General features: G+C 39.6%; 1 protein-coding gene across 3 annotated transcripts in view; it reads left to right on the top strand.

Moving 5' to 3' along the window:
- Positions 1-27,970, top strand: part of NR3C2 (nuclear receptor subfamily 3 group C member 2) — a 252,637-nt gene that overhangs the window by 8,069 nt on the left and 216,598 nt on the right. For all 3 annotated transcript variants that reach the window (XM_014578934.2, XM_006133847.4, XM_014578933.3), the window contains exon 2: positions 1,339-3,106. In XM_014578934.2, the coding sequence (XP_014434420.1) occupies positions 1,341-3,106 (1,766 nt within the window). In that variant the 5' untranslated portion in view covers positions 1,339-1,340. The remainder of the gene's footprint in view (positions 1-1,338; positions 3,107-27,970) is intronic.

Here is a 27,970-nt window from a genome sequence, read left to right as displayed (position 1 = left end):
GAATTTCTCTCTCTCATGTTTTTCTGTTTACACAAAATAATTTAAAAGTAAGATTTTTTTTTTTTTAGGTTGACTACAAACTAAGTATGTTAAGAAATGGGTAATTGATTAATCGTGTCATTGATAAAATTTGTTTTGACGACACGATTAGTCACTTAGAGGAGGTGAGGTCCAGGAGCTATCCCCGCTGTGGTTCTGCAGTTTAATGTAGTAAACATGTAGGCAGCCTAGTTCCTACTACATTTAAAGTGCAAAGTCACAGTGGGGGTAGGTCCCAAACCCGGCACAAGCTGGGAATGAGCAGTCCTGGCTCACAGCAGCTCACTGACGGCTGCACCTCTTCCTCCCTTGCCCCTCTGTCCCCCCCTACCCGTATTGAGGGAGACAGTGTTGGAGAGAACTGGCTTTTAAGCTGCTTTCCCCCCCCCCCCCCTTGCTGCCTCTGAAACAGTAAGAGGGTGGGAGAGAGTAGTTACTCGACTAGTCACAACTCGACTAGTCACATCCCTACTACAAACTTTTTTTTTAAATGGGCAGTTTAATTCTTTAAATAGATTAGGCATTAATGTTGAATACTGAACATTCAGTTTAAAAATAGATTTTTTGCATCAGGCGTGGAAGTACATCATTTTGTGCATATCTTTTTAAAATCACTAAAATAGTCACTGAATGAACATCTAATTCAATAAAGCCTCTTTTTTTTCAAAATGTAGGTATAGATTGTACGTTTTATGCACAGTAATGAATAAACAACTGTTCTAGGTGAGGAATATTTTGGCTATAGTTTGTTTTTTGTTTTTTTTCCTGGGTACAGGTCACTTTCTAAGGGTGTGACTACACTGCACCCTTACCTTGAAATAGCTTCTTTAATGTTGAAATAAAGCGCTGTTCCGAAACGGCCCTTAGCTCTTGTGGAATGAGGCTTACAGGGGTGTTGGAATAGTGAGCCCATTATATTTCAAAATAATGGGCATGCTCAAAAGACGTGGAATAGCTAATAGGCTACGTCTACACAAAGGAGCTATCTGGGCTGGCTGGCATAGAGGGAAGTGTGGAACCATGGGTCCATTCACTGCCTGTCCCTCTGGCTTGCAGAGAACAAATGAGTAGGCAGGAGGTGATTTGAACACCCTCCTATTTATTAGCACGGCTGTGTTAGGACTAGTCAAAACCTATGGCTATTGCTGTTTTTAAAAATAGCATTTATGATGTTAAACTGCATATAAAAATACTTAACATGTGGTGATAGGGTACACTTTATTAACATCTCAGACTTTTATAATTTAACATATATAGCAATGCAATCATTTACTAATTTTACCTTTTTATTTTTCCTAGTTATGGAGACAAAAGGATACTACAGTTGCCCAGAAGGCTTAGACATGGAAAAACGGTGGGGTCAAGTTTCTCAGTCTGTGCAGTATTCTTCAGGTGCTGGAGAACAGACTGATGAGAGTAACTATATGGAGATTGTAAACGTAAGCTGTGTATCTGGTGCTTTTCCAAACAGCAATGCTCAAGGAAACTCTAAAGAAAAACCTGAACTACTCCCTAGCCTGCAGCAAGATAATAATCAGCCTGGTATTTTAAACTCTGACATCAAAAGTGAGTCAGACTCAAAGGAACTTTCAGCAACTGTAGCTGAATCCATGGGTTTATACATGGATTCCATACGAGATGCTGATTTTACCTACGATCAGCAAAATCAACAAGGGAGCATAAGTCCTGGAAAGACTTATCAAAATGTTGAGCAGCTGGTAAAACTCTACAAGGAAAATGGCCACTGTGCCTCTCCTTTAAACAGTGCAAATAGACCCTTGAGATCTTTGGTATCAGACTCTGGAAACTCTATGAATGGTGGTCTCATCCATACTATTGTCAAAAGCCCTGTAACGTGTCCTGAGAGAGCTCCTTCGGGCTGTAGTCCTCAGCGTATGACTTCAGTTTGTAGCCCTGCTGGATTTAACTGTGTATCTTCAACTACTTCTACTAATTTTGTAAATTTTCCAGTGCACAGCCCAATCAGCCAGGGAACTCCTTTGTCATGCTCTCCCAACATTGAAAACCGGGGCTCTAGGTTGCACAGTCCTGCACATGTTAGTAATGTAGGATCTCCTCTTTCTAGTCCTATAAGTAGCATGAAATCACCAATTTCAAGCCCTCCTAGTCACTGCAGTGTGAAGTCTCCAGTCTCAAGTCCTAACAATGTCACTATGAGATCCTCTGTGTCCAGTCCTGCAAATATGAACTCAAGGTGCTCTATTGCTAGCCCTTCCAATACAAATAATAGGTCCAGTCTCTCTAGTCCAGCTGTTAGTACTGTGGGATCATCTATCTGCAGCCCAGTAAACAATGCCCTAAGCTTCCCTGCTTCTGGCACACCTTCTGGACCTAACACAGGCCAAGATACTATTCCTAGTCCAGAAACAAAAGACAAAGGTGCTCAAGAAATCACATTTCCTAAAATGGAGAATGCCATCTCAAACAATTGTGTAGCTGGTCAGATGAATCTTGTTCAGTTTATAAAGCCTGACCCAGATGGAGCGTTCAGTACCTCATGTGTTGGAGAAAACAGTAAAATTAACTCTGATTCCCCATTTTCAGTACCAGTAAAGCAGGAATCAACTAAACATTCTTGTTCTGGTGTCTCTTTTAAAGGGAATCAGGGAGTAAATCCATTTCCATTTATGGATGGTTCATATTTTTCTTTTATGGATGACAAAGACTATTATTCTCTTTCGGGAATTTTAGGACCACCTGTTTCATCATTTGATGTAAATTGTGAAAGTAGTGGGTTTCCAAATCCAGGCCTGTCTGTGGGTATTAAACAGGAGCCTAATGATGGCAGCTATTTTCAGGAGAGCAGTATGCCATCCTCTGCCATTGTTGGTGTTAATTCAGGTGGACAATCATTTCACTACAGGATTGGAGCTCAAGGCACGATATCTTTATCACGACCTCTTGCTAGAGAACAAACTTTTCAGCATGTGAGCTCATTTCCTCCAGTCGGTACACTAGTTGAGACATGGAAATCACATAGTGACTTATCATCCAGAAGAAATGATGGGTATCCAGTTTTAGAATACATTCCAGAAAATGTGTCAAGGTGAGCAAACTGAAATCATGTTTTTCATACTACACAGTGTCTAAATAAATGATTTTTTTTGTACAATTTAGACTTCATAGTTTTTTAATTTCTAAAACTGCATTCATATTTTTAGGTGCATTTCTATGATTTACTAATCAGCTTTTTCATTTAGGTTTTAATATAAAACTTGCCTGTTTAACTTTCAATATTTAAATAGTGAACATTATTTTATTATCATTAGGTATGGTACTGTTAGTTAATGTATTGAGCTTCTGTGGTGATATTTGTTTTTAATAATGGAGCTTGTTTCTTTTACTCTCATGTGCCCAATACTGGATATTCTTTCTTAGTTTTCACTTTAATGCTTTGTACTGTTGGTGATGGTGAGAAGAAAATAAACAAAATGGAAATGGCACATTAGGGACTTAAGTTTCTAAGTTTTGTGTTATGAATTTGTATTTATTTTTAATTGATGAAATTTAAAAACTGAGGGTCTGTGGCACACTTTTTCTGAATCATGATTGTATGAACACTGACTCATACGTACAGATAATGGAAGAGAGCTTTACAGATCCGACACATTTGAAACAACTACAATCTGGTTTCCTCACTTCTCGTTGAAGTGAAATATGCAAATATTGAGTTGTACACTATTTTTCTGAATCATAAGTAGTCATGCTTTATTAACAAATGGAGTACCCATATAATTCAGATTGAGGAGTAACCTTTAGAATAACAGGAGATGTAAAAGAAGTCTGTAAGTGAATTGTTGATGGTATATATTTATCATAGCTCTGTAGTAACGCATAAGCACTTACATAATGCTTTTCAATCTGGGATCTCAGTGAATTTCATAAAATGGGTATTATATTTATTTTACAAGTGGGGGCACTGGGAATAGAAATTTGAAGGCCTTCTCTGCAGAGATAACAGCGGACCTATCATGAAGCACTGGGTGCATTTTTATTGTGTTCTCTAACTTTGCTCAGAGCACAACTGAGCTCTATATTACACCTTGTACTGTTGCTACTACCAGGTGAGATACACTGGTGAACTGCTTTGACAACTCTCATGCTGTTTTTGATCGTGAATGCAGCTAGATCAGCTTGTTGAAGGTTGTGCAGAGTAGTCAGAGGAAGAGTTGGGGACAGAACTTGAATTTTCCCATGCCAGGTCCTTTGCTTTGATCAGTTGATTCCCTTCCTTTGTGTGAACGCAACACTTTATCTTTTCCTTCATGGGGCTTGGGCTAAGAAATCGCAATCTATTTTTCTGGCTTTGATCAACTTTAAAAAAATAAACGTTTTCATTTAAAAAACTCAACTAGATTAAACTGAAAAAAGGATAATCTGTCTACATGAAGCCTCTGAGGCAAAACACAGAATTAAAATGTTCTTTCCCAAGCCTAATAAACATGTACAACTCGTATCTGGTCATTCTTCATCCACCCTATCATTTTCCAAACCATATTTCATTTTTGCTTTGGCTGTTCCATAGAGCACATAATCTGCTGGTATAATATGCATTTTCTGGTATCTGCAGGGGCAGATGACCGTTTTGCGGGGCCCCGGGCAGCATAATTCCGCGGGGCCCACCCTTTGCCACGGCGCATGCGCAGTGATGCCATGCGCAGCGGTGCCACTGCGCATGCGCGTGGCTTTCTGAAGCACGGGGCCCGGGGCGGCCTCCCCGTTCGCCCTGCCCTATATCCGCCCCTGGGTATCTGTCTCAGCTTAAAAAGTATATATTCCACCCCAATGCAGTACACTTGAGATTTGTAACTGGGCACATTTAACTTTAAATTCTGTTTACTGTATTCTTGAATAAAGATCACCAGAGGATTAGTGACATAAGTGGGTGGGGAGGGGGAAAGAGAGAAATTCACATTGAGGTACCGGTAATTACCTTGGCAAGTAATCTTATTGACATGCATGTAAATACTCTCATGGATAAGTGCTGCTTATCATGAACAAGGGTAGCACAAGCTCATATGTTACAATGGCTCCTGTGTGTTTCATAGAGTGGTGAGCAGCATAGGCTAATGTGTGCTCCTCCTTCATTTCAGAGGGCTACAAAGATTGTCATAACCAGGGCTCGACAAATCCGCTTATCTACTTGCCCGCGGCAAGTATATTTCAGCCGGTCGTCCTGTTCAACGGCTGTTCGTGCGTGCGCAGTGTAGGGTCTCTCACATGCGCAGTGTGGGCCTGGCGAGTGGTTTTCGCTGCAGTTTGTTGAGCCCTGGTCATAACCAAGACAGTCTCCCGGGACAGGGTAGTTTTGCTAACTGCGCTTGCATGCCTAGAATTTGCAGGATGTGCTGACTGAACCATAGCAGTGCTTTGCGAAACCTGTGCGCTCGCTCTGCATCAAACTATCAATGTGGAGTGCAATCAACATGCACCTCACTGGCTTTATGTGTGTCACTTTAGTAATACTGGTAGGGGAAGAAATCTACATGGATAGAAACTCAGAGGAATCTGGCAACCCTGTGAGTTGGCAGTAATATACACAATGTTTCGTGGGCCACATGTAGAACCCCAGTGGGCCTGCAGTCGCTCACGACTGGTCTATTTAGACTGGTAGGAAACTAATCTGTGCCCTCCGACTAGAATCCGAACACTTGATACGGATGTCAGTATTGTCCTTGGTATGTATGAGCCAGATCCTAAAATTTGTAACTTGCGTATACTGCTGCATCTGTGCAGAACCCTGTTGAAGATGTGGTGCTTTGCTTGGGCATAGAAGTCCACCCCATATTTCAGAATGGGGCATACATTATCATTTCCCTAGCATAACGCTACTTGATATTAAGGCAATACTACTATTCAGCTGCATCTGTAATTGTAGAGCCATTCCAAGCAACCAGGGTTCAATCATAAGCCTTATTTACATACTCCCTTCCTATAATTTAAGGGAAACAACCTGACCTGAAACAAATTGTTCTTGGTTTAAAGATTTTATTCTTTGGATTGAAGTCAGAAAGAAATTATAGACTAGTAAATTTCATAGCTAATTTTGAAAGTAGAGTAAATTCTTTTGGATATCTTTTTGAATTAAAAACTGGTTTTGGGTTTTTTAACTTTAACGTGTGTTTGGAAGGACTTAAGTTTATTTGCTAATGTGGTTGTATATGGTATAGTATTTCATGGAGAGAGGAATCTATTTTAAGAATAGTTGTCTTGGGATACATCTAGACTACAGACTTTTTTCAGAAGGAGAAATTTCTTCCAAAAGAGAGTGTCCACACTGCAGAAGTGCATCAAAAAAAGCTATCTGCTTTTTTGAAAGAGAGCGTCCAGGCTGAATGGACATGCTCTCGTATGTAAGCTGTGCTTGCAGTGGATGGAATGGCCACGAGGGCACCTGTGCTTTTTCCTCTTTCCTCCTCCTCTTCTGAAAGAACTCCCTCTTCCCCGTTCTCACACAGCTTTTTGCAAAAGAGTTCTTTTGCAAAAAGGCTTCTGCATCATAGAATGACGATTACCAATGCCAGAAAAAACCCTCTGTTCTTTCGATTTACTATTGAAAGAACGTGCTTGCAGTGTGGACATAACTCAGGTTTTGTTGGAAAAATGGCTGTTTTTCTGACAAAACTCTGTAGTGTAGATAGGCATACCCTCAAAATACAACCTTAACTCTCTCCATCCTTATCCACTCTATTAATGAGGCAAATAACTTGCATTATTGCTAGTCAGCCTTCTTAAAAAAAAAAATTCCTTAGTTATCTTGGTGCAAACAAGCAACTAATATTTCTATGCATTTAATAGCTAATAGTAATTTGGATAGTATTGGGCTAGTTCCTCTCCTTACCAAGTAAAAATCCTTTGTGGCAGTCCCCCAACATTATCCCAGTGGAAAGTTGGGATTTGCCTGTACATCCCCCGCAAAAAAGACTAGTCACTGGCAGAATGACTCTCTGGTAGCTATACTACTAGGAACTCCTAATTGCTGCCTGGGGGTCCCCAAGTAGAGCTGGGAGTGAAAAAGATACACATTTTCCTTTTCTGGTCCCGCTATGATTGTAGCTTGCCCTCTTCTATTCCCCCTCCCCTCTTCCCGGCTCATCCTTCTCCCGGCTCATCCTTCTCCTCTCCAATCTGCCCAATCTCCACTTTTTCCCCTAATGTAGTTTCCATTCCTGTGCTAGAGTGGAAAGATCTATGCACAGATAGTAGAGGAGAAACAGTCCTATAGCACTGACTTACATTTGTGATTCAAACCATGTTCAGAGACAAAAGAGTATTCAAGTTTCTTATTTTCTAGAGTTTACGGGATCTTTTAGGCCAATGCCATTTCAATTTGGTGGGTGTCATTTTTACCTCTTTTCAGTTGGGTCCTCCCACTCCCCTATCCCAACACACACACGTTATTTTGAAGAGTTTTTGCACCACTCATTGAGGAGGCAGACCTTTCTTGTTTTACTTTAAATGTTTGGGTTTGGGCCTTTATTCAGGAAAGCATCCTCATTCAGGATTGCAATTCAGTGAAATTTAAGTTAAGAAATTTAGCCAAATGTTTAAAGCTAAGCACTTAATTTTAAGGGAGAAACTTTAATTGACTTTCAGTGAACCCCTTGCTGATTTTAGTAACCAAACCAAAACCTGAAGAATGCTTGTGTGATCTTTAAAAATGTTAGCAGCTTATATTTTAAAAAGACGTGTATTAAGATTAGATTTGTGTATTCTCTTGTTGATTCATTCACTTGTAGTATTTGTAGTCATAGCAATAGTTTGATACTTAAAACTGAAGTGTCAATAGTTTGATACGTAAAACTGAAGTGTATTAGAGTAGACATGCTAGAATATGTAACATGGCCCTAGTCCTGAAAAGCTACTTTGTAGTCATAGGGGTCTGCCTCTCCAGATTGTTGCTGACCCTGCAGAGCATATCTGCTTTGTACCTCTAACATATAGAGTGCTAAAAAGAAAAACCCATATTGTGCTATCGTAGTTTGAGCAGAATCATGATTTTTAAATGGATAGTTCTGGTTAAAAATCTAGTGCCACGATATCACAAATATTTTGTAAAACTTTGTTTTAAATATTACCTAGAATAGTCACTTACTGAAAATCCTATCTGACACAGATAATGGCCTAACAAACATTTTTTCACTTTATAATTCGACTTGACCACTGTTTAATGGAGGATATGATAGAAAAGTATGAAGCTGCTAAGATATTCTCCAGAGTTCGCAGGATTTTTTCCTGCCATAGCTTCCCCCAAGTATTACTACATAGAGTTTGTCAGTAAGTGACAATTCAATTAAAACTACAGTATCACATGTACATCTGACATCAAATGTTCAAAGGGTTCCTTAGCTGTATCGAGGCACATTTATGTGCCCAGTGGTCCACTGTTTTGTTTTCTGAGTTCTCTTTCTATTCATATTTTGCAGACACACAACACTTAATTTACAGGTTTCTCAGAAAACTTTACTTTTGAGACTTAATTTTCAATGAAACAGTGTTAACACAAGACGATTTCTGTTGGATGTTGTATTAAAAAAAATCTCTGTGATAGGCCCACATAGAACAGAATACATGACATGGTCATTTGTGCCATAGAGAGCTGCATGTTTAAATCTATGCAGCCACAAAATTGGCTTTTTAAAGTTTTTAATTTTTTTCTTAAGAAAATCTGGAGGTCAGAAGGCCATGGAGTACTGGAACACTTACGGTAGAAACTTAACAATTTGCCCTGAGTATTGCATTTCTTAAACTGGTAACTGAAAACACACACAACTAGGAGAAAACTGCAACAAATTTACTTGATTGATTTATTATGAATTATAGCTAAATATTATATTCAGTAATAAAAGACCTTTGTTACAGAAAATTCAGCAATTAAATCTTTGAGAGGCAGAAAAACGGCACCAATTTTGTGTGCTGAGAAAGTATGCAGATGAAAAATCCAAATGAGGAAAATACTACTGAAAATCCATATTGGTTGATAATTTTAAGAACTGGAAGGTGATTTCTAAAACCTCCTTTATGAAAATAATTACAGCCTTAAAGATGCACTATAAACATGAATATTTTACTGGGCATTTGATTGTTATAAAGATGGGTTTGCATAAAGGTATGTTTATTGAAATAGAATAATATTGCAAAGACTTTATTCAGGTAGTACTCAAATGGTCTAGAGTGGGAGTGTTGTGGGAGGCCTAGACTTAGTAAACCATCCTAATAGCGCAAAACATTTAACTTTAATGGAACTTAAGCATCTGTTCTATAGGATGGATTTAAATACTTAGGTGCTTTATTTAGATCATCATTGAGTTTAGTATCTACATTTTGTAAGGTGTGCTTCTGAAAGGTATTTTGTTGACTACTATCTCTTGTCATAATAGCAGAAGATAGAACTGATGTAATCCTGATATGAAATTAGAATTCATTTGGGAAATGTTAAAGGTGTACATACAGACTTAAAACTGTCCTCTGGTAAATATATGTTATGATGCGGGTAGATAAGGATGGTGAAAATGGGCACTGATAGATGAAAAGGAATGTTCAAAGGCAACCTATGAAAAACACTTCCAGTTGTAAAATTCATTCAATATTAATTTGATATAACTCACATGTATGCAGGGGAGCCAGCAGCTTCTGCAAGCCTCTGGAGAAGATGTGTTTTGAGAGGGCCCTGCACATATCTGGTGTTACATTGGTTTACTTCCACTGAAGCCCCTGTGGCTGAGGTGGAAAGCATACAGCTTGCTCCATGAATCATAGGAGTAGACCATAGCTCAGAAAGTTCCTATTATCTATGAGACTTATGTGAAATTCAGACATTGAATATACTTTGTCAAATAAACTTTTTAAATTGTGGTTTTGGCCTAATTATTTATTGCAAATGAGGGTTTATGAAAACATTAAAAAACTCCTACGTTCTTTTGTTGAAGGACACTCTCCTATTTTAAAAGAACTTCTTGAAAAATTTATTGTAGGGATTTAAAAAACAATACAGTAAAATCTGTGTTATCCAGCATGCCTGGGGATTAGGGCATTCTGTTTATCTAAAAATTCTGGTTATCTGAGGGTCCCACCAACCGAGGAAAAAACAATGGACAATAATAGTAAAACTCAAGTTTTTAATATTGGAAGTTTTGTAGTGTGAGGCAGTTGTTCTCACATTTCTATTTTGAGTTAAAGATGATTGGCTTAATTTTTTATTAAATACTAATCATGGTAAACCAAGTTAGGCCTGTGGACCTGAAGATGTGACAGTATTGTGGGTGGGGGCAATGCTGGTTAGCTGATTAAGAGTGCCAGATAACAAGGTTTCACTGTGTTTGTAAAAAGATAATTTTAGTTTTTATAGGAAATGTTCTGAGTAGCACAACATGTTTATGAACTTCTCAGTTTAAATTGTTTCTTTGGCTGTATATTTTTTGCAAGAGTCTGTTGCAATGTAACTCAATAAAGAAGCAGAAGTTCTCAAACTGTAGGCAGGTCAGAAAAGGCTAACTTTAAGTTGAATTTTATTTCTTAAATTGTCAGTTTTAACACATTCTAATGTAATCTAATAAGTTAACTGTTGCTACTCTAAGTCTAAAGTATGTAAAGTACTCAGCTATTTCTCTTGATTAAGGAACAATACTATTATACATTTTAGGTGTTAGGGAAATAAGTCGAGTACTTCATATATTTTAAAGAAATACTTTAATTAGTAAATAGAAAAGAATAATTTTTCCTTGGTTTGGAATGTTTAAACAAACTGATCAGAATTAACAGATAGATTACAAAAAACTCTGAGAAATATTTACTCTCCTAGGCTGTGTGTTAGAATACTGGGTTATTTCAAAATAACTGATTTTGAAATAATAACACCTGAAATTATTTAAAAATAAGCTTATTCCTCTTGACAAGAAGGACTTACCATTTGTAAATAACAAGCCCATTATTTTGGAATAACATTCTTTGTAGTGTGGATGCTTGCCTTGATATTTCAAAATAACTCCCAAGTGTAGACATGCCTAGATTAACATCTGAAACTCCCGTTTTGTGTGGTTAGTGAAGGTTGACAACAGATCAAGGTGTCGTGTAGTCCTAAAGGTAAAAACAAATGTGTTTTAATTTGAATGTTTTGATTTTTTTTAACATTCTAACTTCTAAACAAAATTTTGTTTACATACAGAAGCATAACTATTTTTCAAAAGGCCACCAGTCAAAAATATTGAAATGAGTACTTCACAACATCCTTTCCTCTTTTCTGGCATTTTAACTCTGCAAACATTTAAAAAAATCATCATTCAGACCCTCCAGTTACAAGATTTTTAAATGTTTTTTTTAACCTTTACCTTTATGATTTAAACTTGGGGAGAAGCCCTCAGTTATCTGATGTGTGATTATATCAAATTCAAAATGCAACTTTAAATGGATGCTTCTCCCACTCCACTTGTCAGAGGGGAAATACAGTTACTTATCTGATTGTGAGCACCATCAGTTCTTTCCTATCCACCTTCCTTATAATTACTGTCTCCTTCTCTTTCTGCTCCACCCTTCATGTTCCTGGCTGTCCCAAGCATTTGGTTCTTCCTGTGCTTCCCTTGCTTTTCCGGATTTAGATTCCTATCAGTCAGTCTCTTTTTCTGGCATTCATATTTCCTATCAAACCTTCACTCTCCCTTCTGTTCCTGACTTTCCTCCACCTCCTTCCTTATGCCAACATGAGAAACTTAAAAAAAAATCATATTGTGCATCTCATGATAAAATCATAAGTTGGTGGCATTGCTTTACCCACAGACCTTATCCTTAAACTCTCTTACCAACATGTCCATTTGCTCTTGGCTGCCCCATGCCTACATCCACATACCTGCATCTCTGCTTCCACCCTATATTGACTGTCACAATTTTGTATATCAGCATCCACCTTATTTCTGCAGGAAGAGAAAACAGGTGCTTCTATCTGTGCTCTGATTCTTCTGTCTGTCCTGCTTTTAGCTATTTGAACCCCAGTGCTGAACTTTGAGCAGACAAAAAGAGCAGAGTACAGAGCAAAACTCCTCTTCCCTTGGCCTGACTGCATTTCATCAGGATACTGATAGGAACTCTCAGTACCCATTTTTAGCTGCACTTAATGCACAAATGCATTTCATCTGCACAAATGTTAGAGAATCTTTGTCTTTCTAAGTTTCTGCTTCTAAAGCATTGTTGTGTAATGCAGTTCTGTTAACTTTTGCATTAATATAATGGCTGGACCCTGCTGTCATTGAAAGGAATGAGTTTTGTCATTGATTTACTTTTAGGCATCCTTGTTCCTACTGCATGGGGGAAAAGTCACTAAATTCTAAGTTTGTCATGCTTTTTTATGTGTATATTTTTTAAATACTTCTGCATCGCTTGGTTTTTAATTGCTAAGCTGTCCTGTCTTTCGGGGTGTTTTTTTTTTAACATCTTTTAGTGCTTAGATTTACTTTAACTGAGAATGCACTGCATATTTTATTTGGGGCAAAACATTTTATAAGAATTTTATATCTAAAATTTTTCCAAAAATCTTAATAGAAAATAAGGACTGCATAGATTACATAACTAATATTTTAGATGTCCTTTTTAACTTTGAGTTCAGAATTCTTCAGTTACATACTTGCTAGGACAACATTTTGTGTAGTCTGCTATTAATTAAACTATAACTTGCTTTTTTTCTGAATTAAACTTTGTCCTTTTTTTGAATTGCTTTAATTACCTTTAGCATTTGAAATCAGCTCTTTATGAACCATGCTGTCTTGCAGGGCATTTTAAAGGTGAATTACCCAAGGAAAACATTAGTGTCAGTTTGTGTTGTCTGACAAGAAATTATGGTTGTCACAGTTAGTTAGCATCTGCATTAATTTCTCTTAAGCTTAAGCAGTTTTGTGCAAATATTGCACCTCACCCAAGGACAAGATGATATCTGATATGAACATATTTAACAATTGTGGTTGCACTGAAAAACCTTCACATCAGATGGAGGATGAAAATTTACCTTCCACCTCAGGTTATGAAGATTGCATCTTCTACGCTACTGCACACTGGGAGTAAAGTTAGTGTAACTTTATACATCTCCTGATGGGCAGTATAGGCTACCAGGATGTGAATTATTTATTTAACTTTTTAAAAAACTAAGCAAAGAGATTCAGCATGAAATCTGTTTTTGTAGGTGCAGTTTAATTATGCTTCTTCGGTCAATTTTTAAGCATAAGCCAGTAACAGGGAATAGTAACTAAATTTGTCCATAGTGCAATTGTAGTTTACCTAAATACAGGCAGTCCCCGGGTTACGTACAAGATAGGGACTGTAGGCTTGTTCTTAAGTTGAATTTGTATGTAAGTCGGAACTGGTACATATTGTAGGGGAAACTCTAGCCAGACATTTCTCCAGAGCTCAGTTTTATTCTCCCACACCTCACTTCCCTCAGTCCTTTATTCTCAAGCTGAGGTGTCTGCTGAGAAAAGCCGCTCCATGTCTCCCTGGTCTGCTGGGGGGAAGCAGCTAGTGCGCGGTTGCCTCACCTTGTTTAAGTAGGGATTTGATGTAAGTCGGATCCATGTAACCCGGGGACTGTCTGTAGTCAAACAATAGAGGTTTTTCTAGCCTTTTTGCTAATGGTTTTTTTTCTTTCTGAATTCGATGTCACCCTTACATGATACTGCAGTTATTTAGAACATGTAATAGACTACATCACTTTTTTTGTTGCTACTGCCTGAAATTGCATTTTTATAAAAAGAATAGTAATTTAGCATTAAGTAGATACTGTACAATAGTGCAATGCTGAAATGTATGCCTTGCATGAAGGTAGAAATAACTTCTGATATTTTGTTTCTTTTGCCTGTTATTCTTCAATATATGCTTATTGAAACGTATATGCTTATTGAAACGTATTATGAAACAAGCTAGTTAAATAATCATGTAAACTGTGCTATTACTTATCTCATAAGGGTGCAAACAGAATGGAGGCACATTAATACAAAGCAGTAAAACTCCAAAGTATTATCTTTTGGTGCTGAAATATCACAATCTTTGTTCTTTCCCTTTATTGTTCAAAATACATTGAACTATTTTGAAGAAGAGGTTGCTCTTGAAATTTGGAGATTGCACTATGGGATTCTGAAATCCCTGAAATTGGTTTGAGCAGTTGGCTAGGCAAAGAGATGGTATGTTCAGAAAGAGTTTTTATAATCATGCTTTGTTTCACAATGGCATATTCAGGCCACAGTGAAAAAGGAATAGCAGTTATGTTTAGTTGATTTTTGGATGGATCCAGAAGCCTGTATTTTCAAAAATGTGCATTGGAATATTCAGAAGGGCTTGCACAATTTGGGAAATTGTAAATATACATGTGTACTTCAGAACCTCACTTGTGCACTGCTCCCGTAAACTTGGCCATTTTGAAACTTTGTGTCATAGTCTAAAAGTCCCAGTTTACTCTGGCAACATCTTGTCTTTGAAAATCAATCTTGGTTTGTATACTTAGCTCTTTTATTAACGCTGTTCTAAATTAGAGTGATAAAGGGAGTATTTTAAGAATAAGGTTTATTCCTAGTTCAAGGACCACTGGTGGTTTTATTTGAAAAACATCAGAATTAAAGCTGGAAAGGAAAATTGGCCTTTTTTCATAGGTTCTTTGTAAACAGCACCAAATTGAGGGAAGGAGATGTTGTACTGAGACGATGCATCGTGGCACAATCTTGTAGCTCAAGAGACTAAGGACTTGGCTCAAAATGAGATTTTAGCATTATTTCTGCCATCAAAAGAAAAACCCCTGCACAACAGGGCACAAGTCTCAGGTGTTTTTGCTTATTTGTTATGTACAGTGCATATGCACTGTATATCTATGAGTCTTGGTATCTTATACCGATGATATGGAGAGTCTTCACAGAGATTTTGTGCCTTCCCTGCTCCAGGGAAACCACATGCATACAGGCAGAGGGGGAACTTTTGGGAGAAGTGAGCTGGGATTCCCTGGCTAAACACCTCCCAGGAATAAACTGTATAGGGAAGGTGGTGGCAAAAGCCGAAGACTGATGCTGTCCTGGGAGGCCAATAGGGAAATGAAGCTGCTCCATTCATAGCTTTGCAGCCCTGAGGAAGATTCTGTTCTTTCTGTCCCTAGTGGACAGTTTACACTGTGTTTATTCAGGTGTCCTGGGAGGAGGATTGCACTTTTTTTTTTTTTTTTTTTTTTTTAAGTACCAAGGCTTATTTAAGTTAATAATTAAAAACAAACATTGGTCAATAAACATTCTTTAAGGATTTGGTTTACAAAACAGTTACTTATGACTAGCCCGTCAAGGCTTTACATCAAGCCTTTATCATAGACAAACATGTTGTAAAATAGGAGGTAAAACCCCATTTCAGTACGATTAGTTATGTAAACCCTGTATCACTTAGCCATTAGATTCCCTCAAATACACTGTGGAATAAATGAATAATTTAAATGAATTCAATTATAATTTCTTAAATCCTCATACGAATTTGTGCAAACTAACTGGAAGATGAAGTGTGTGTGTGTGTGTGTGTGTGTGTGTGTGTGTGTGTGTGTGTGTGTGTGTGTGAGGTGAGCAGTCAGACATGTCAGCTTCTAATCAGTATATGGAAGTAAATATTGAATGCAACCCACAATTTTACTACCACTGCCTGGTAACATTATTTCACTGCAGGTTTTTTTTTTAAAGGTATCTGATTTGTACTTGTTTTGTAACCAGCCCTCTTATTTCTGGAGATTTATAAACATTTATAAAATCAACATCTTAGCATATGCACAGTGTGCCTCAGGTGGCATGTGACCAGGATTCATCGCCAAATTTGGTCCACTGGTTAGATGAGGGCTGGGCAAAATACCATCTACCGGATCTGGACCACCCTGCCAGGACCCTTAGACACACAGCTGCTGTGGTTTAATGTGCAGTCCCTATGTTTCTTTACTCTGCAGGGAAGGGGAAGCTTTGTGCAATCTCCTCAGCCCCAGCCCAATCCTCAGCTCCTATTAGCCAGAAACAACTGGCCAATAAGAACTGCTCTAGGCCAAACAGCCAGCCAATCAGAGATGAGTGATTCGCCTGGGCATTGGAGACAGCACAATCCTCTTCCCCCACCTGGGATTGAGATCCACATGGAGGGAACAGCCTGTATTTTCAATCAGTCCTGGGGGTGCAGCGGGTAGTGAACCCAGCATGTTTTGGGAGTGCTGCTGGCAGGGAGATGCTAAGGCAAGCGCCTTTCAGCCAGAGCCTGCTTCTGGTACCCCTGCCCCTCCCACACCACACCTCTCTCCCCCAGGTCACTATCCAAACCCTCTTCCCCAGGTTGCAACTCTCTCCTACCTGTTAGTCTATAAGGTGCCACAAGACTTCTCATTGTTAACTCTCTCTCTCTCAGACCCTGTATCCCCTCCTACAATCTTCCCCTGGGGCCAGAATACTCTCCTGCATCTAAACACCCTTTCAGACCCCACTCTCCTGCATCCCAGTATCTTACCCCATACACCCTTCTGCACCCAACCTCCACCCTATATCCCACACCACTTCCACTGAAAAGTGTGGCCCTTGACCACATACCAAAATCTTGGCATGGGCCCCCCCCCCAAAAAAAAATTATTGCCCACTCCTGGATTAGATCATTGGCTTCTTCAGACTGGGCTGAGTACAGATAGGGAGTGTGACATGACTACTGATCTGTTGCTCTCTCCACTATCCCAAATTAACATTCAGACCTAAACTACATGCTTTGTGGCTGATTTAAATATGGGTCAATGGCAGCAGCATTCTGCAAAATAAGATATGAAATGCTGTTCTTCATTTCATATCAAACTTTTGGTGGGAAGAGAGGGTGCTTTAGTTTTGACACTGGAATGTTTTCAACAAGTGTAATTTTTATTTTTTTTAAAAAAAGCAAGAGGGAGTTGTACAGAAACTTACATGATGAAAAGAATGATCAACTATTAATTTTTTTAATATTGTTAAGTGGGACCAGTGTGCAACATTAATTGAGCTAAGATTGCTCTAGTTTTACCAGTGAAACTCACCTCTGTGAGGTGGGCCAGCAAAAGTGACACCATTTGGTCTGAACTTGATGACCTTCAAGGACTCATTACAGCACTTTCACTTCTATACTAGGTGTTTGGAAATGGATAGGAATTGTAATTGTACCCATGGGAAATTATTCAAGGAGGAAAGAAATTTGAGGTGGGTTATTTTAAATTGATGCACTTATTTATAAGCTATGTAAGAAGTGCCAAGAACATATGTATGGGCTTCCTTTTTAGCACTACTATAAATAAAAATAGTCTGAGTTAAGTCTCAGAGTAGGACAATGAGATTTAAGTGACAGGCCTTGTGCTGGCCTCTTTACAGGAATGAATTTCCCCTATTTGAGATCCTCAAACAATTAGGCTCAACATATTTGTAGTTCAACATAGGAAAGATGAACATTGAGCATGAATTCCTCCATTGCAGCTTCATCAACTAAGCTTAGTACAAGAGCAGCATCATACCATGAATTGTTGTATGTTTTCAAAAGCTTGCCGTAAATGTTACATTGTTTCCTAGCAACAATTGTAAGGATAAATAAAATCTCATTCTGCAAGATATTACTTCCATAGCACACGCTTATTTTCATTTCCAAAGTTAAATTTTTCGAAAGAGGACCGCTCAAATATGCTACCATATACAAAAGAATCAAGTATTTTAAGATTTGTGTGTGTCTGGTGACAAGTAAACTCAAATGTTAATTTGTGGGTCAGGACTGCCTTTTGGTATGAGATGAAACCCTGTGCTAAATGAGGTCTCCAGATACTTCCACAGTATAATATTAAGACCGGGTATATGAATTGTATTGTAGCATTTAATTCAAGCAGGCCTGTATATACTATATTTTGGGGCTGTCTACATATCCAGTATAAAGGGAGAGAATATGCATTAATCCAAATTAATCTGCAGTCAAGTTTTGCTCAGAGTAGGGGGGGAGAGAAGGGAGGAAGAACAAAGAATGGGAAAAATTGGATTGATTGGTTTACGTCTGAGTTTTTTGAGTCTAGAAATGTCCCATTGGACTTGATTTTCCCCAGAACTAATTATAAATAACCCAACATGCAGGGAATTGGCTCTGCCCCAAGAGGGGGGAAAATGAGGCCTATGGAAAATCTAGCAGTGGAATCAATAAAGTAGAAAATTCCTACACTGGGACTTCAGTTTGTTTGTCAGAGCTGGATATTCTGAATAAAAACATATCAGCAATCTCATATAAGCCTGTAAAAGACCCAGAAAAGTATGCTAAGGAGAAAAATAAAGTTATAAAGAAGAAAAAGGGATATGTTACACTCCCATCTCTATTCTTTTTTTTCTTCAACATCTGAGGAAGTGAGTTGTAGCCCATGAAAGTTTATGCTCTAATAGACTAATTTGTTAAAGTGCCACCAGACCCCTTGTTGTTTTTTCTCAGGCAAATAGTTATTCACTTGCATAAAATGTTGGTAGGAGTGGGTCCTTCAATTGCTCTGAGATTTACTTTACCAAAAAAAAAAAAAAGTCAATGAAGAACAGTGTTTACTATAGAAATTTTATACCTCTCTGGATGGGATGAAACTAATGACAACTTTGTTGCTGTTCTGACTTCTGCATTGTTTTTTAAAGTAATGCATCTCAATTCTGATTCTATACTGAATTGTTATTTTAACAATAGGGGTTAGAGCAATGAATGACATCAAGAGTATTGTTACCTATGACAACCATCACCAAGTTTTTGTGCCTGCTTTTGTTGTAGCATAAAAAAGCAAATAGAAAACCAAATGCAATAAAATACTGAAGTGCCGAAACACTTAATGCTACTCTGTGACCCGACAGTTTCATTATAAACTTAATTTTTGTTCAATTTAATGCTTGTAATAATAGTTTTAAAATCCTTAGTGCATTTATTCTCAGTTTGTAGTACCTGTAACGTACTTCAGCTTTTCTGCATTAGTGAGGTCATATACTAAGAGGATGAGAACAAACATGATATTGAGGTGATGAGTGCAGTATAGAGAACCTATATCAAATGGAATAGAACTGTTATCTTTGTCTGCCAAGTAGTATACTGAACCACTTTTTGACTATTTGAATATTCATAGCAATAAAACACAGAATAAGGTAGCATTGAGATTTTTTTCATACATAATTCTACAGTCTGAGCTCAGAATTATTTCAGTAGAAAACCAGAAAGGTTGGGGAAGAGATTAACGAGTAATTATTTTAGACAGCGAAAACAAGCAACTTGATAAAAGTAGGTGGTTTGTTCTTTCTCTGTTTAATTTCAAAGTAATGCATTTAAATTTGTCATGTACCTTTTTTGAAAAAAGAAAGCAGCAGCTCTGGATTTAGTGATGTGTGAGTCATTTCCAGTTTCTCGAATACTGGTGTCTCCAGTTTTCAGGACTGAAGGGCTAATGTCATCCTTGGATGCATAAACAGGAGACTGTGAAGTAGAAGCAATTATATTATATTAGCGATTGAAAAGGGCCTGGGGCCCTGCTGCCCCCACTACTATGATAGTGGCTGGGACAGGAGTCCCAGGCTCTCTAAACTGCTGTCAGAGTGCTGGGTGAGCTGTTCTTAGGCTAGGAGGGTGGGGGGAGAACCTACCATGATCTAGGCAACGATAAGGGCTGGCTGCCTCTACCTTCTGGAAATGTGGAGCTGAGGAGGCAATAACTTTTTATGCGGGGCACTCCCTGAATTGCGTAAGTGGTCAGGGTGCTCACTCTTCCATGATATTAATGGATGAGGTGCAGGATCTGGGATGGAGCAAGGGATTGGAGTGAGGGGTCTGGGAGGGGTAATGGGTATGGATGCAGCAAAGGATTCTGGACAGAAGGTGGAACATAGGAGGGGGTGCAGGGTCTGGAAGAGGGTTGTGACCTGAGGCAGGGGATTGGGGTGCAGGAGCAGGGGCAGAGAAGGTTTGGATTGTGACCTGGGGTATGGGTGCAGGAGGGGGACCAGAGAGTTGGGAGGGTGGAAGGACCTGAGATGCCGAGTGCAGGCTCTGGTCAGGAGGTGCTTTCCTATAGGCGGCTCCCAGGTAGGCTCCATGCCTTCCATAAACCCGCACACAGCTTAAAGCGGCTGGCTGAAGGGCAATGTGCTTTCTGCATGCTCTCTGGGGAGGTTGGTGCCCCTCTTCCAGGCCTCCCCTGGTCCAGAAAACTCCCTTGTCTGGGACTAGTCAGGTCCCAAGCAAGCTGGACCAGGGAGGTCCAACCTGTATTTGATAGTGAGCTCTTCAAGCAAAGGTTTGTACAAAGGTATAACCTTTATTCAAAAGTATAACATAGCATATGATATTTGAAACTAGATCATTTCAGACTAGGGGGAAGAAAAGAATGAACTGAGGGTAATTAACCATGAAAACAATTTACCAAGACTTGTGATGGATTCTCCATCCCTGACATATTTAAAACAAGATTGGATGTTTTTCTAAAGAGAATTATGTTGGTGATGTTTTCTCTGTCTTGTAATCTGAGAAGTAAGGACTAGATGATCACAGTGGCTTTCTTTTACCTTAAAATCCACATCCTGTATTTGCACTAACGTCTTAATCCTATATCCACTGAAGTCAGTAGGAGTTTGTCTGCAAGCTTCAGTTGGCACAGGATCTGGTACTAAGGTTCTGAATTTGCACAGACTTAAGTACTTATTAAAAACTTTAAAAAACAACAAATAATCTAGTAGTACCTTAAAGATTGACAAAACATGTAGATGGTATCATGAGCTTTTGTGGGCACAACCCACTTCTTCAGATGACAATGTGTGCTGTGCCCGTGAAAGCTCATGATACTATCTACATGTTTTGTTAGCTTTTAAGGTACTACTAGATTGTTGATTTTAAAGTTTGTCCTGTTACAGACTAACTCAGCTTCCCTCTGAAGCTTTTAAGCACTTATGTAATGTTAAACACATGAGTATTTTTGTTAAAGTCAATGGGACTACTTGTGTGTAAACTTGGATGCCTGACTCTTTGGAGGATCTGGTCCTTTCTGTTAATTTGTATCATTACAGATGTGTTTATTTGAGTGTAATATACAGTGTTTAATTTGAGTTGCTCTTTCTTGCACATGGAAAATGTGCTCTTGTTGTTCATACTATGAATTCCTTTGAACCTTTCAAAGCCTCCCGCTAATGATTCAAATCTTTCATTATTTTGTGATTAATTGTGGAGCTATGTACAATATCAAATCAAAATCCCCATAAGGCCTCTTTGAAGGAACTGTAATCTGACCTTTGATTTAACTGCCCCACAAATTACTTATCTGGTGGATATGTGGTTTTTTTTAACATCCTGCTACATTTGGATCAAGTCCATGACTTACTTTCCAAGATATCTGGAGAACAGAGAACCTGATCAGTTACTTCATTCCTTGCCCAGGTTCATCCATTCAGAGAACTTGCAAGGCTGCATGTTAAAGTCTATATAAAAAAGTGGTGAGTGCACTGTATCTGTATATTACAGTTTTAGTACAGATTTTTCTTGTCCAAGTCTGATTTTTCTTTCAAATGTTTGTGCACTGGTAAAGTACAACTTAGTTATGTACAATAAAATTGTTGTGTGAGAGAAGAGTTGGGCAAACAGCTCTCTTTGGTAGATGTTTCATGCATTGTTCCAAGTCATGGTTTTGTAAAAACAGATTTTGCCAATTGGGATCTAAGAAGAGGCTACAGACTTGCAGATTTATAAATAAAGTATAGGATACTGTATTAGATCTCCATAGAGAAAAGGTCAGTGGATGTCATATCAGTTCTGCTATGGGAAACTATATTAAAAACTAGAAACTATAATATATTATTTAGAAACACTACACACAAGATGGGCTGAGACACAATTGCAGAGTTTTATTTCCCTGTATTTCAGCAGCAATTGGTTTCTGGCTGTAATGCTATTTGTAACTGTTTCATGAAGCAGTAAAGTAAATTACTGTAGTGTACCAGATAAAATCAGATCCTGATTTTATTCTTGAAAGTCATATATCAGTAGCTGTTTTTAGTTTATAAAAGTATGTATGTATAAATCCATGACACACACACCTTTTCAATCCCAGAGGTCATTTTTAAAATGTGAAGACTGGAATTTTTTTTTGTACTTGTCATCTTTTAAGAGTTGTACAGTTATGCATAAAATATCTGGAATTTTTGTAGATGTTGGATTCTCATAAAGGCCTCTTGTGTGGTCTCCTATCGAAGGAACTGGTCTTATGTCTGAGTTAGTACCTTTACTTAAGAAAAGCATTATATTTGGTCCCAAGGGTTTAAAAATGTTTGCTGTTAGCATTATTGGCACTAGTTTTCCCACGTACTTTAATTTGAATATTTGTACACTTTCAATGATCTGCTTCAGAATTCTTAACAGCTTCCTTGTTAGGAAATTTTATGAAGATTTTGCACAGAAAGTTCCATATCACCTTTAGATAGGCTAGTTACTTTTCAGAAGGGTCTTAAACACAATACTACAGTGACTGGACTGCAATTTTCACAGGAAAATATTTTAAATCAAACACAATAAAAACTCCATGTTTTAAATTTGGAGGAAAAAAAATTGAGGTGTCTTGGGTATCTCAGGGCCACTGCAGGCAGGAAAGGAAAACAAACAAGTGCAGGAGATCTGGGCAGTTCTTCCACTTGAAAAGAACGATGGAGAGTCAAATTTTATAGCCACCACTAATAGATATGAATATCACAGTGAACACGTGATAATTACACACATCATACTTAAATAGCTGAGCCATTTATCCAGAGTTATAGATCTTGTATAAATTGGCGCAAGGACTACATTTTCTGGCATATTCTGAATAGTGCTGAACACACAGATGATGTCCACTGAATAACACAATGTCCATAATTGTCAGCTTCTTGGACCATGTGGATGCAGTTTGTCTTTTTTCTGAAATGGAGCTGACTACAGCAGAATCCATAAGAATCTGATATATAATCACATCTAAGACTTGTACAACTTTCTTCCTTCCTTTTCTAAAACTCAGACTAAAAAAATGACAAAATGGTATTCTTGTTAAAATCTAAAACTGCACAGCAGGCATTTCTGTACAGATCAGCTTGGGGCAGAACCTGCTACCCACTGGCAGTTAAATGCTCTCCTCTCATCTGACTCATTCTTTCTTTCTTCATCCTTCGTGACCTCTGTGCTGCTTTTCATACGGTAATCCATGACATCCTTCTCAGTCATGTGGGACCAATTGCTGGAGTCTCAGAGCTGGCCGCCTTGATTGTGCTTCCATCCATCAGAGGCTTTCTAAAATTTATTTTAAATGCAGCAGATCAGGCTAGCTCCCTGTTCACTGGACCAGTCTGAGAGACCTGGGTTCTACTCTCATCTAGCCCCCTCATCCATCCACTGCCTGTATGACTGCAGGTCAGTGCCTGCCTCTGTCTGGTACAGAGTTTTTCAAAGTCGTCTAGGCACCCAAAGATGGAATTATGCATCTTTTGGGGTTTACAAGGCACCAGACTTCCGGGTGCTTTTGAAAATCACACGAGGTACCTAAGTACCTCTTGAAAATTTGGCTGTTAGTCTCGCTGGGCCTCAGTGTCCCATCTGTACAGTGGGGATAAAAGCACAGCTCTACCTTACCAAAAGGGCTGTGATGTGAGGCACTCAGATACACAACAGTAGTGGGCCGGCAACATAAGTGCCATAAATAGTGGGAACTTTTCCATGCTACTCCTATCATTCCCGTGGGTTTTGGCCCCTTTTTTTCACTTGTGCTTCTCGCAAGTTCCTTTTTTCTAAATGTAACATTAGGTCAGAGGGTTTGGCTATACTACTTGAGTCCCTTGAGTTCCCTTCAACTTCCCACCCCAGTCCCTGGAGGGATTCCTGTTTTAAAGGATCCTTAACTTAATTACCTGTCTTTTCTCATCTTAATCACCCTGCCGCTATTGGTAAACAAAGCACTGACTCCCTGCCCCAGGGACACCAACTGGGAGAGACACCTGCCTGGAGAACTCAATAGTTCTGTGCAGTGAAGAGCTCTGCCTGGGAGTGCACCTCCTGTATGAAACTTGGGGAGAGGGACAGTTGCCCCTTAACCCTATCTAATTGGCAACTTTGGATAAGTGTTTGTTTCAGCAGTTTAGCATTGTTTTTCATGCTGAAAGGCTAGTTTCTGGAGTGGGTATGGTTAGAAGACAATGAATTAGAGAGCGAAAAAGTTCTCCAAAGATTCCAGAATAAACGTGGGTGATAGTTGTTTTGAAATAAAGCAATCATGTGTATTCAAATTGAAAGATCGAGTATTTGTTAAAATATGTATATCGTTCAAACATTCTCTCCTGTTTCCATGAACATGTTTTTTTGAGCTGGCTCCTACATATGGGTAACTTAACATTGTTGCAATTTAACTTACAAATAAATGATCCTTCCTCAGCAGAACCATATTCAGTATACTCTGTGTGAGATGAGTGGGTGATTCCCCAGAAGAGTCCCTTTCCTTCTTCACAAGCTGGCAAGTTCTAGAAAGTTGTGAGGAAGTTGACTGCTCTGTGCAAAAGAAGTGCTGGTAGAGGAATCTGTGCTTTGGGAAGGAGTAGAATAATCTTGGATAGACTAGAGGTCATTGAAATCGAGTTAAAGCTCTGCCTCTTTCCCTTTTCATGAGGACAGCAAGGATACACTCATGGAGACCTGGGATATACCAGATGCTTGAAGTTCTTTAGGGCTAAACACGTCGACTCACTTTCTGAAAGATGTTTTGAGTTCTGAGAGCCATGCCGGTGTGTAAAACTGAAGTCACCATTCCTGAAAAGGTGGCTTTTTGATAAAACCTCAGGTTTTAGCTTCATGCACTTAAAGTACCAGTAACAAAACTCAACACACTCCACTGCACCTTCTTCTCTCTCTGGGAGCAGGAGAGGAGAACAAACAACATGTGATGGATAAAAGTCACGATGCTTAGTGCACGACTGGAAAATGCTTGAATGTAAGTGTGATGAGCTGAATATTATAACTTAAACAGAATAGGCTAGAATGTTGTTCCCTCATCACCTCCAGTTGCTTTATCAAACAGGTAAATGAAAAAAGTCTGGGCCAACCTTTGTTTGGCTTCCAAGTTTTTTGTATGTTTTTGTATGGTGCTGGGTGTTTGTTATTTGTATTTCAGTAGTGGTTAGAGGCCCCAATGTATTGACTTTACAAATATTAGACAGTTCCTGCTGGCATCCCTGCTGTTTACGTCAGACTTGTTGCCATGCCATTCACAGGAAGAACATTTTGGGGAGGCCTTAATTCAAGCTCATTAGAACTTCCATATTGAGAAGAACATTTTGGTGGAGGCAAATCTTGATGGTTACTTTTTTGGCTCACCAGGATTGTTAATATCCTCATGGATATATTGCCTCATAGGGCTTCTAGCACGTGATCTCGTAGCAAAGCTCCAAGGAATGGATTCAAGGTGGCTGAGTTCACCAAGAAGGCTATGGAGCTTTTAAAAGTAATGGCTGTCAGTCTCTGCAGATCTGTTCCTTCCCCCAGCAACAAGGGACAGGAGAGGAGGTTACGGTGTCACTGGTTACTCTTCCATGATATCTTCAGCTTAGTTTTCCAGATTCTCATAGGCTTGCCCAATGTATCATTTTATTTTCTGCAAACCGAACAAGAAGCAATGAGACTTGCTCTTTACCATTTGGGTATCAAAAAGGTTTTAAGGGCCAGAGCGTGTGCATTTTACAGGGAATGTATTTTTTTCTACTCTTTTTGTAGTGTCAGAGAGGGGACTCTGAGTCAAGTGTTAAATCGTAAGTTCCTCAGTCCCCTCCATTTCCTTCTTGTTGTCAGTTTACACTCTTCTTTCATAAAAATACAAACAATATTCTAGGGTGGCTGCTAACATAGCTTTTGCTACCGCCTGGAACAAATGGTTTACCATTAGAATGATTTCCCTTTAAGCATGGAAATTGGTCTTACACTAAAAATAAGCTTTTTTGCTTGTATTCATTTATCACAAACACATATATAAGAGTGCTTTGAAAAATCCCTTCCCTCTCCCCCACGTACTTCCTACTTAGCACTTTCTAGGTGGTGGTGAACATATCTCAGAATGAAGCCTGAAGTGTGTACATCTTAATGCTTTAAGTAGGTTACTTGCATTGTAAGACTCTGTTTTCCTGTAATTGTATACGTGCTTGTATTTTTACCCAGGACTACTGGAGAACAATGCTGTCTCCTCTCCCTAGCATCTAGTGGGTTTAATTAAGCCAAAGACTTTCTGAGAGCGTTAGATGGGATTGCCTGTTTGTTAGATAGAAATGCATGTTTTATAGTCCTGTTTACTGTCTTTCCTGTAAAATTCAGAATACATTCATTTAGAAATGTTTTTGTTTTTCCCTTCACTTCACTATATTACTAATGTATGCTGGCTTTATACAATTTTTAACCTTCGGCATCAGAGCTGACTATTTTAATGTAAAAGTTCATTTCAGAAAATGAGAGATCTATCCAAAAGGAAAGAGAAAAAGCAACAACAACAAAAGTGTGAGGTGAGAGGGAAATGGTGACTACAGGCAGTCCCCAAGTTACGCGGATCTGACTTATGTCGGATCCGCAGTTACGAACGGGGCTTTTCTCGCCCCGGAGGACGGGAGCGGCAGGACGCCCAGATGCGCCACGGTCCGCCGCCCCCATCCTTCAGGGCAAGAAAAGCTGCTCCCCGTCTCCCTGGTCTGCAGGGAGATGGGGAGCAAAGCCTTGGAGCACGCCTGCAGCGGGACAGCCCGGGCGCGCTTGGGCTGTCCCCCTGCGGGCATGCTCCGCGGCTTTGCTCCCCGTCTCCCGACCAGCAGACCAGGGAGACGGGGAGCAAAGCCTCGGAGCGGGACAGCCCAAGCGCGCCTGGGCTGTCCCGCTGCGGGCGTGCTCCAAGGCTTTGCTCCCCATCTCCCTGCAGACCAGGGAGATGGGGAGCAAAGCCTCGGAGCACACCAGCAGTGGGACAGCCGTGGCGCACCTGGACTGTCCCGCTGCCCGCGTGCTCTGTGGCTTTGCTCCGCATCTACCTGGAGCAAAGCCGAGGAGGACTTGGGCGGTCCCGCCACCCCCGTCTCCCTGGTCTACTTGCGGGGGAGGGGTGCAGCTAGTGCCCCCCCCCCCCAGCAGACCAGGCTTTTCTTGCATACCCCTTGGGTAGAGCAGCTGGGGACTGCTGGGTTGGTCCCACAGCGCCGCTCCGGACCAACCCGGCAGCACCCCAGCTGCTCTGGCCCAGGCGTCCTGATTCAGCCTCTGCTGGTCAGTTTCAGCAGTGGCTGAATCAAGAAGCCTGGGGCAGAGCAGCTGGGGTGCTGCTGGGTTGCTCCAGTAGTGCCGAGGAGCCGCACTACTGGAATAACCCAGCAGCACCCCAGCTGCTCTGCCCCAGGCGTCCCCAAGTCAGCCGCTGCTGAAACTGACCAGCGGCTGACTACAGGAAGCCCGAGGCAGAGTTGCTCTCCCCAAGGCTTCCTGGAATCAGCTGCTGATCAGTTTCAGTTTTAGCAGCAGCTGACTTGGGGACGCCTGGGTTTCTTAAGTTGAATCCGTATGTAAGTCAGAACTGGCGTCCAGATTCAGCCGCGGTTGAAACTGATCAGTTTCAGCAGCGGCTGACGCCAGTTCCGACTTACATACAGATTCAACTTAAGAACAAACCTACAGTCCCTATCTTGTACGTAACCCAGGGACTGCCTGTACTTACAAAAAGCAAACCCTCAAATTGTACTCAGTATTAATGTTTTCCATTCAATGAAATTTTTAAAGGTGAATTCTAGCTGAGGTCTTCATGCCTCAGTTACAATGTTTTGTACATATTTCAAATTAATTCCTCTAGTATATGTGACTTGCATTTGGGACACAATGCACATGTCCCTGTTGGAAAGGTAAATTAAAAATT

Source organism: Pelodiscus sinensis, chromosome 5 (assembly GCF_049634645.1).
Source record: "Pelodiscus sinensis isolate JC-2024 chromosome 5, ASM4963464v1, whole genome shotgun sequence".
Classification (NCBI taxonomy): domain Eukaryota; kingdom Metazoa; phylum Chordata; order Testudines; family Trionychidae; genus Pelodiscus; species Pelodiscus sinensis.
This window is presented reverse-complemented; position numbering and strand designations above follow the sequence as displayed.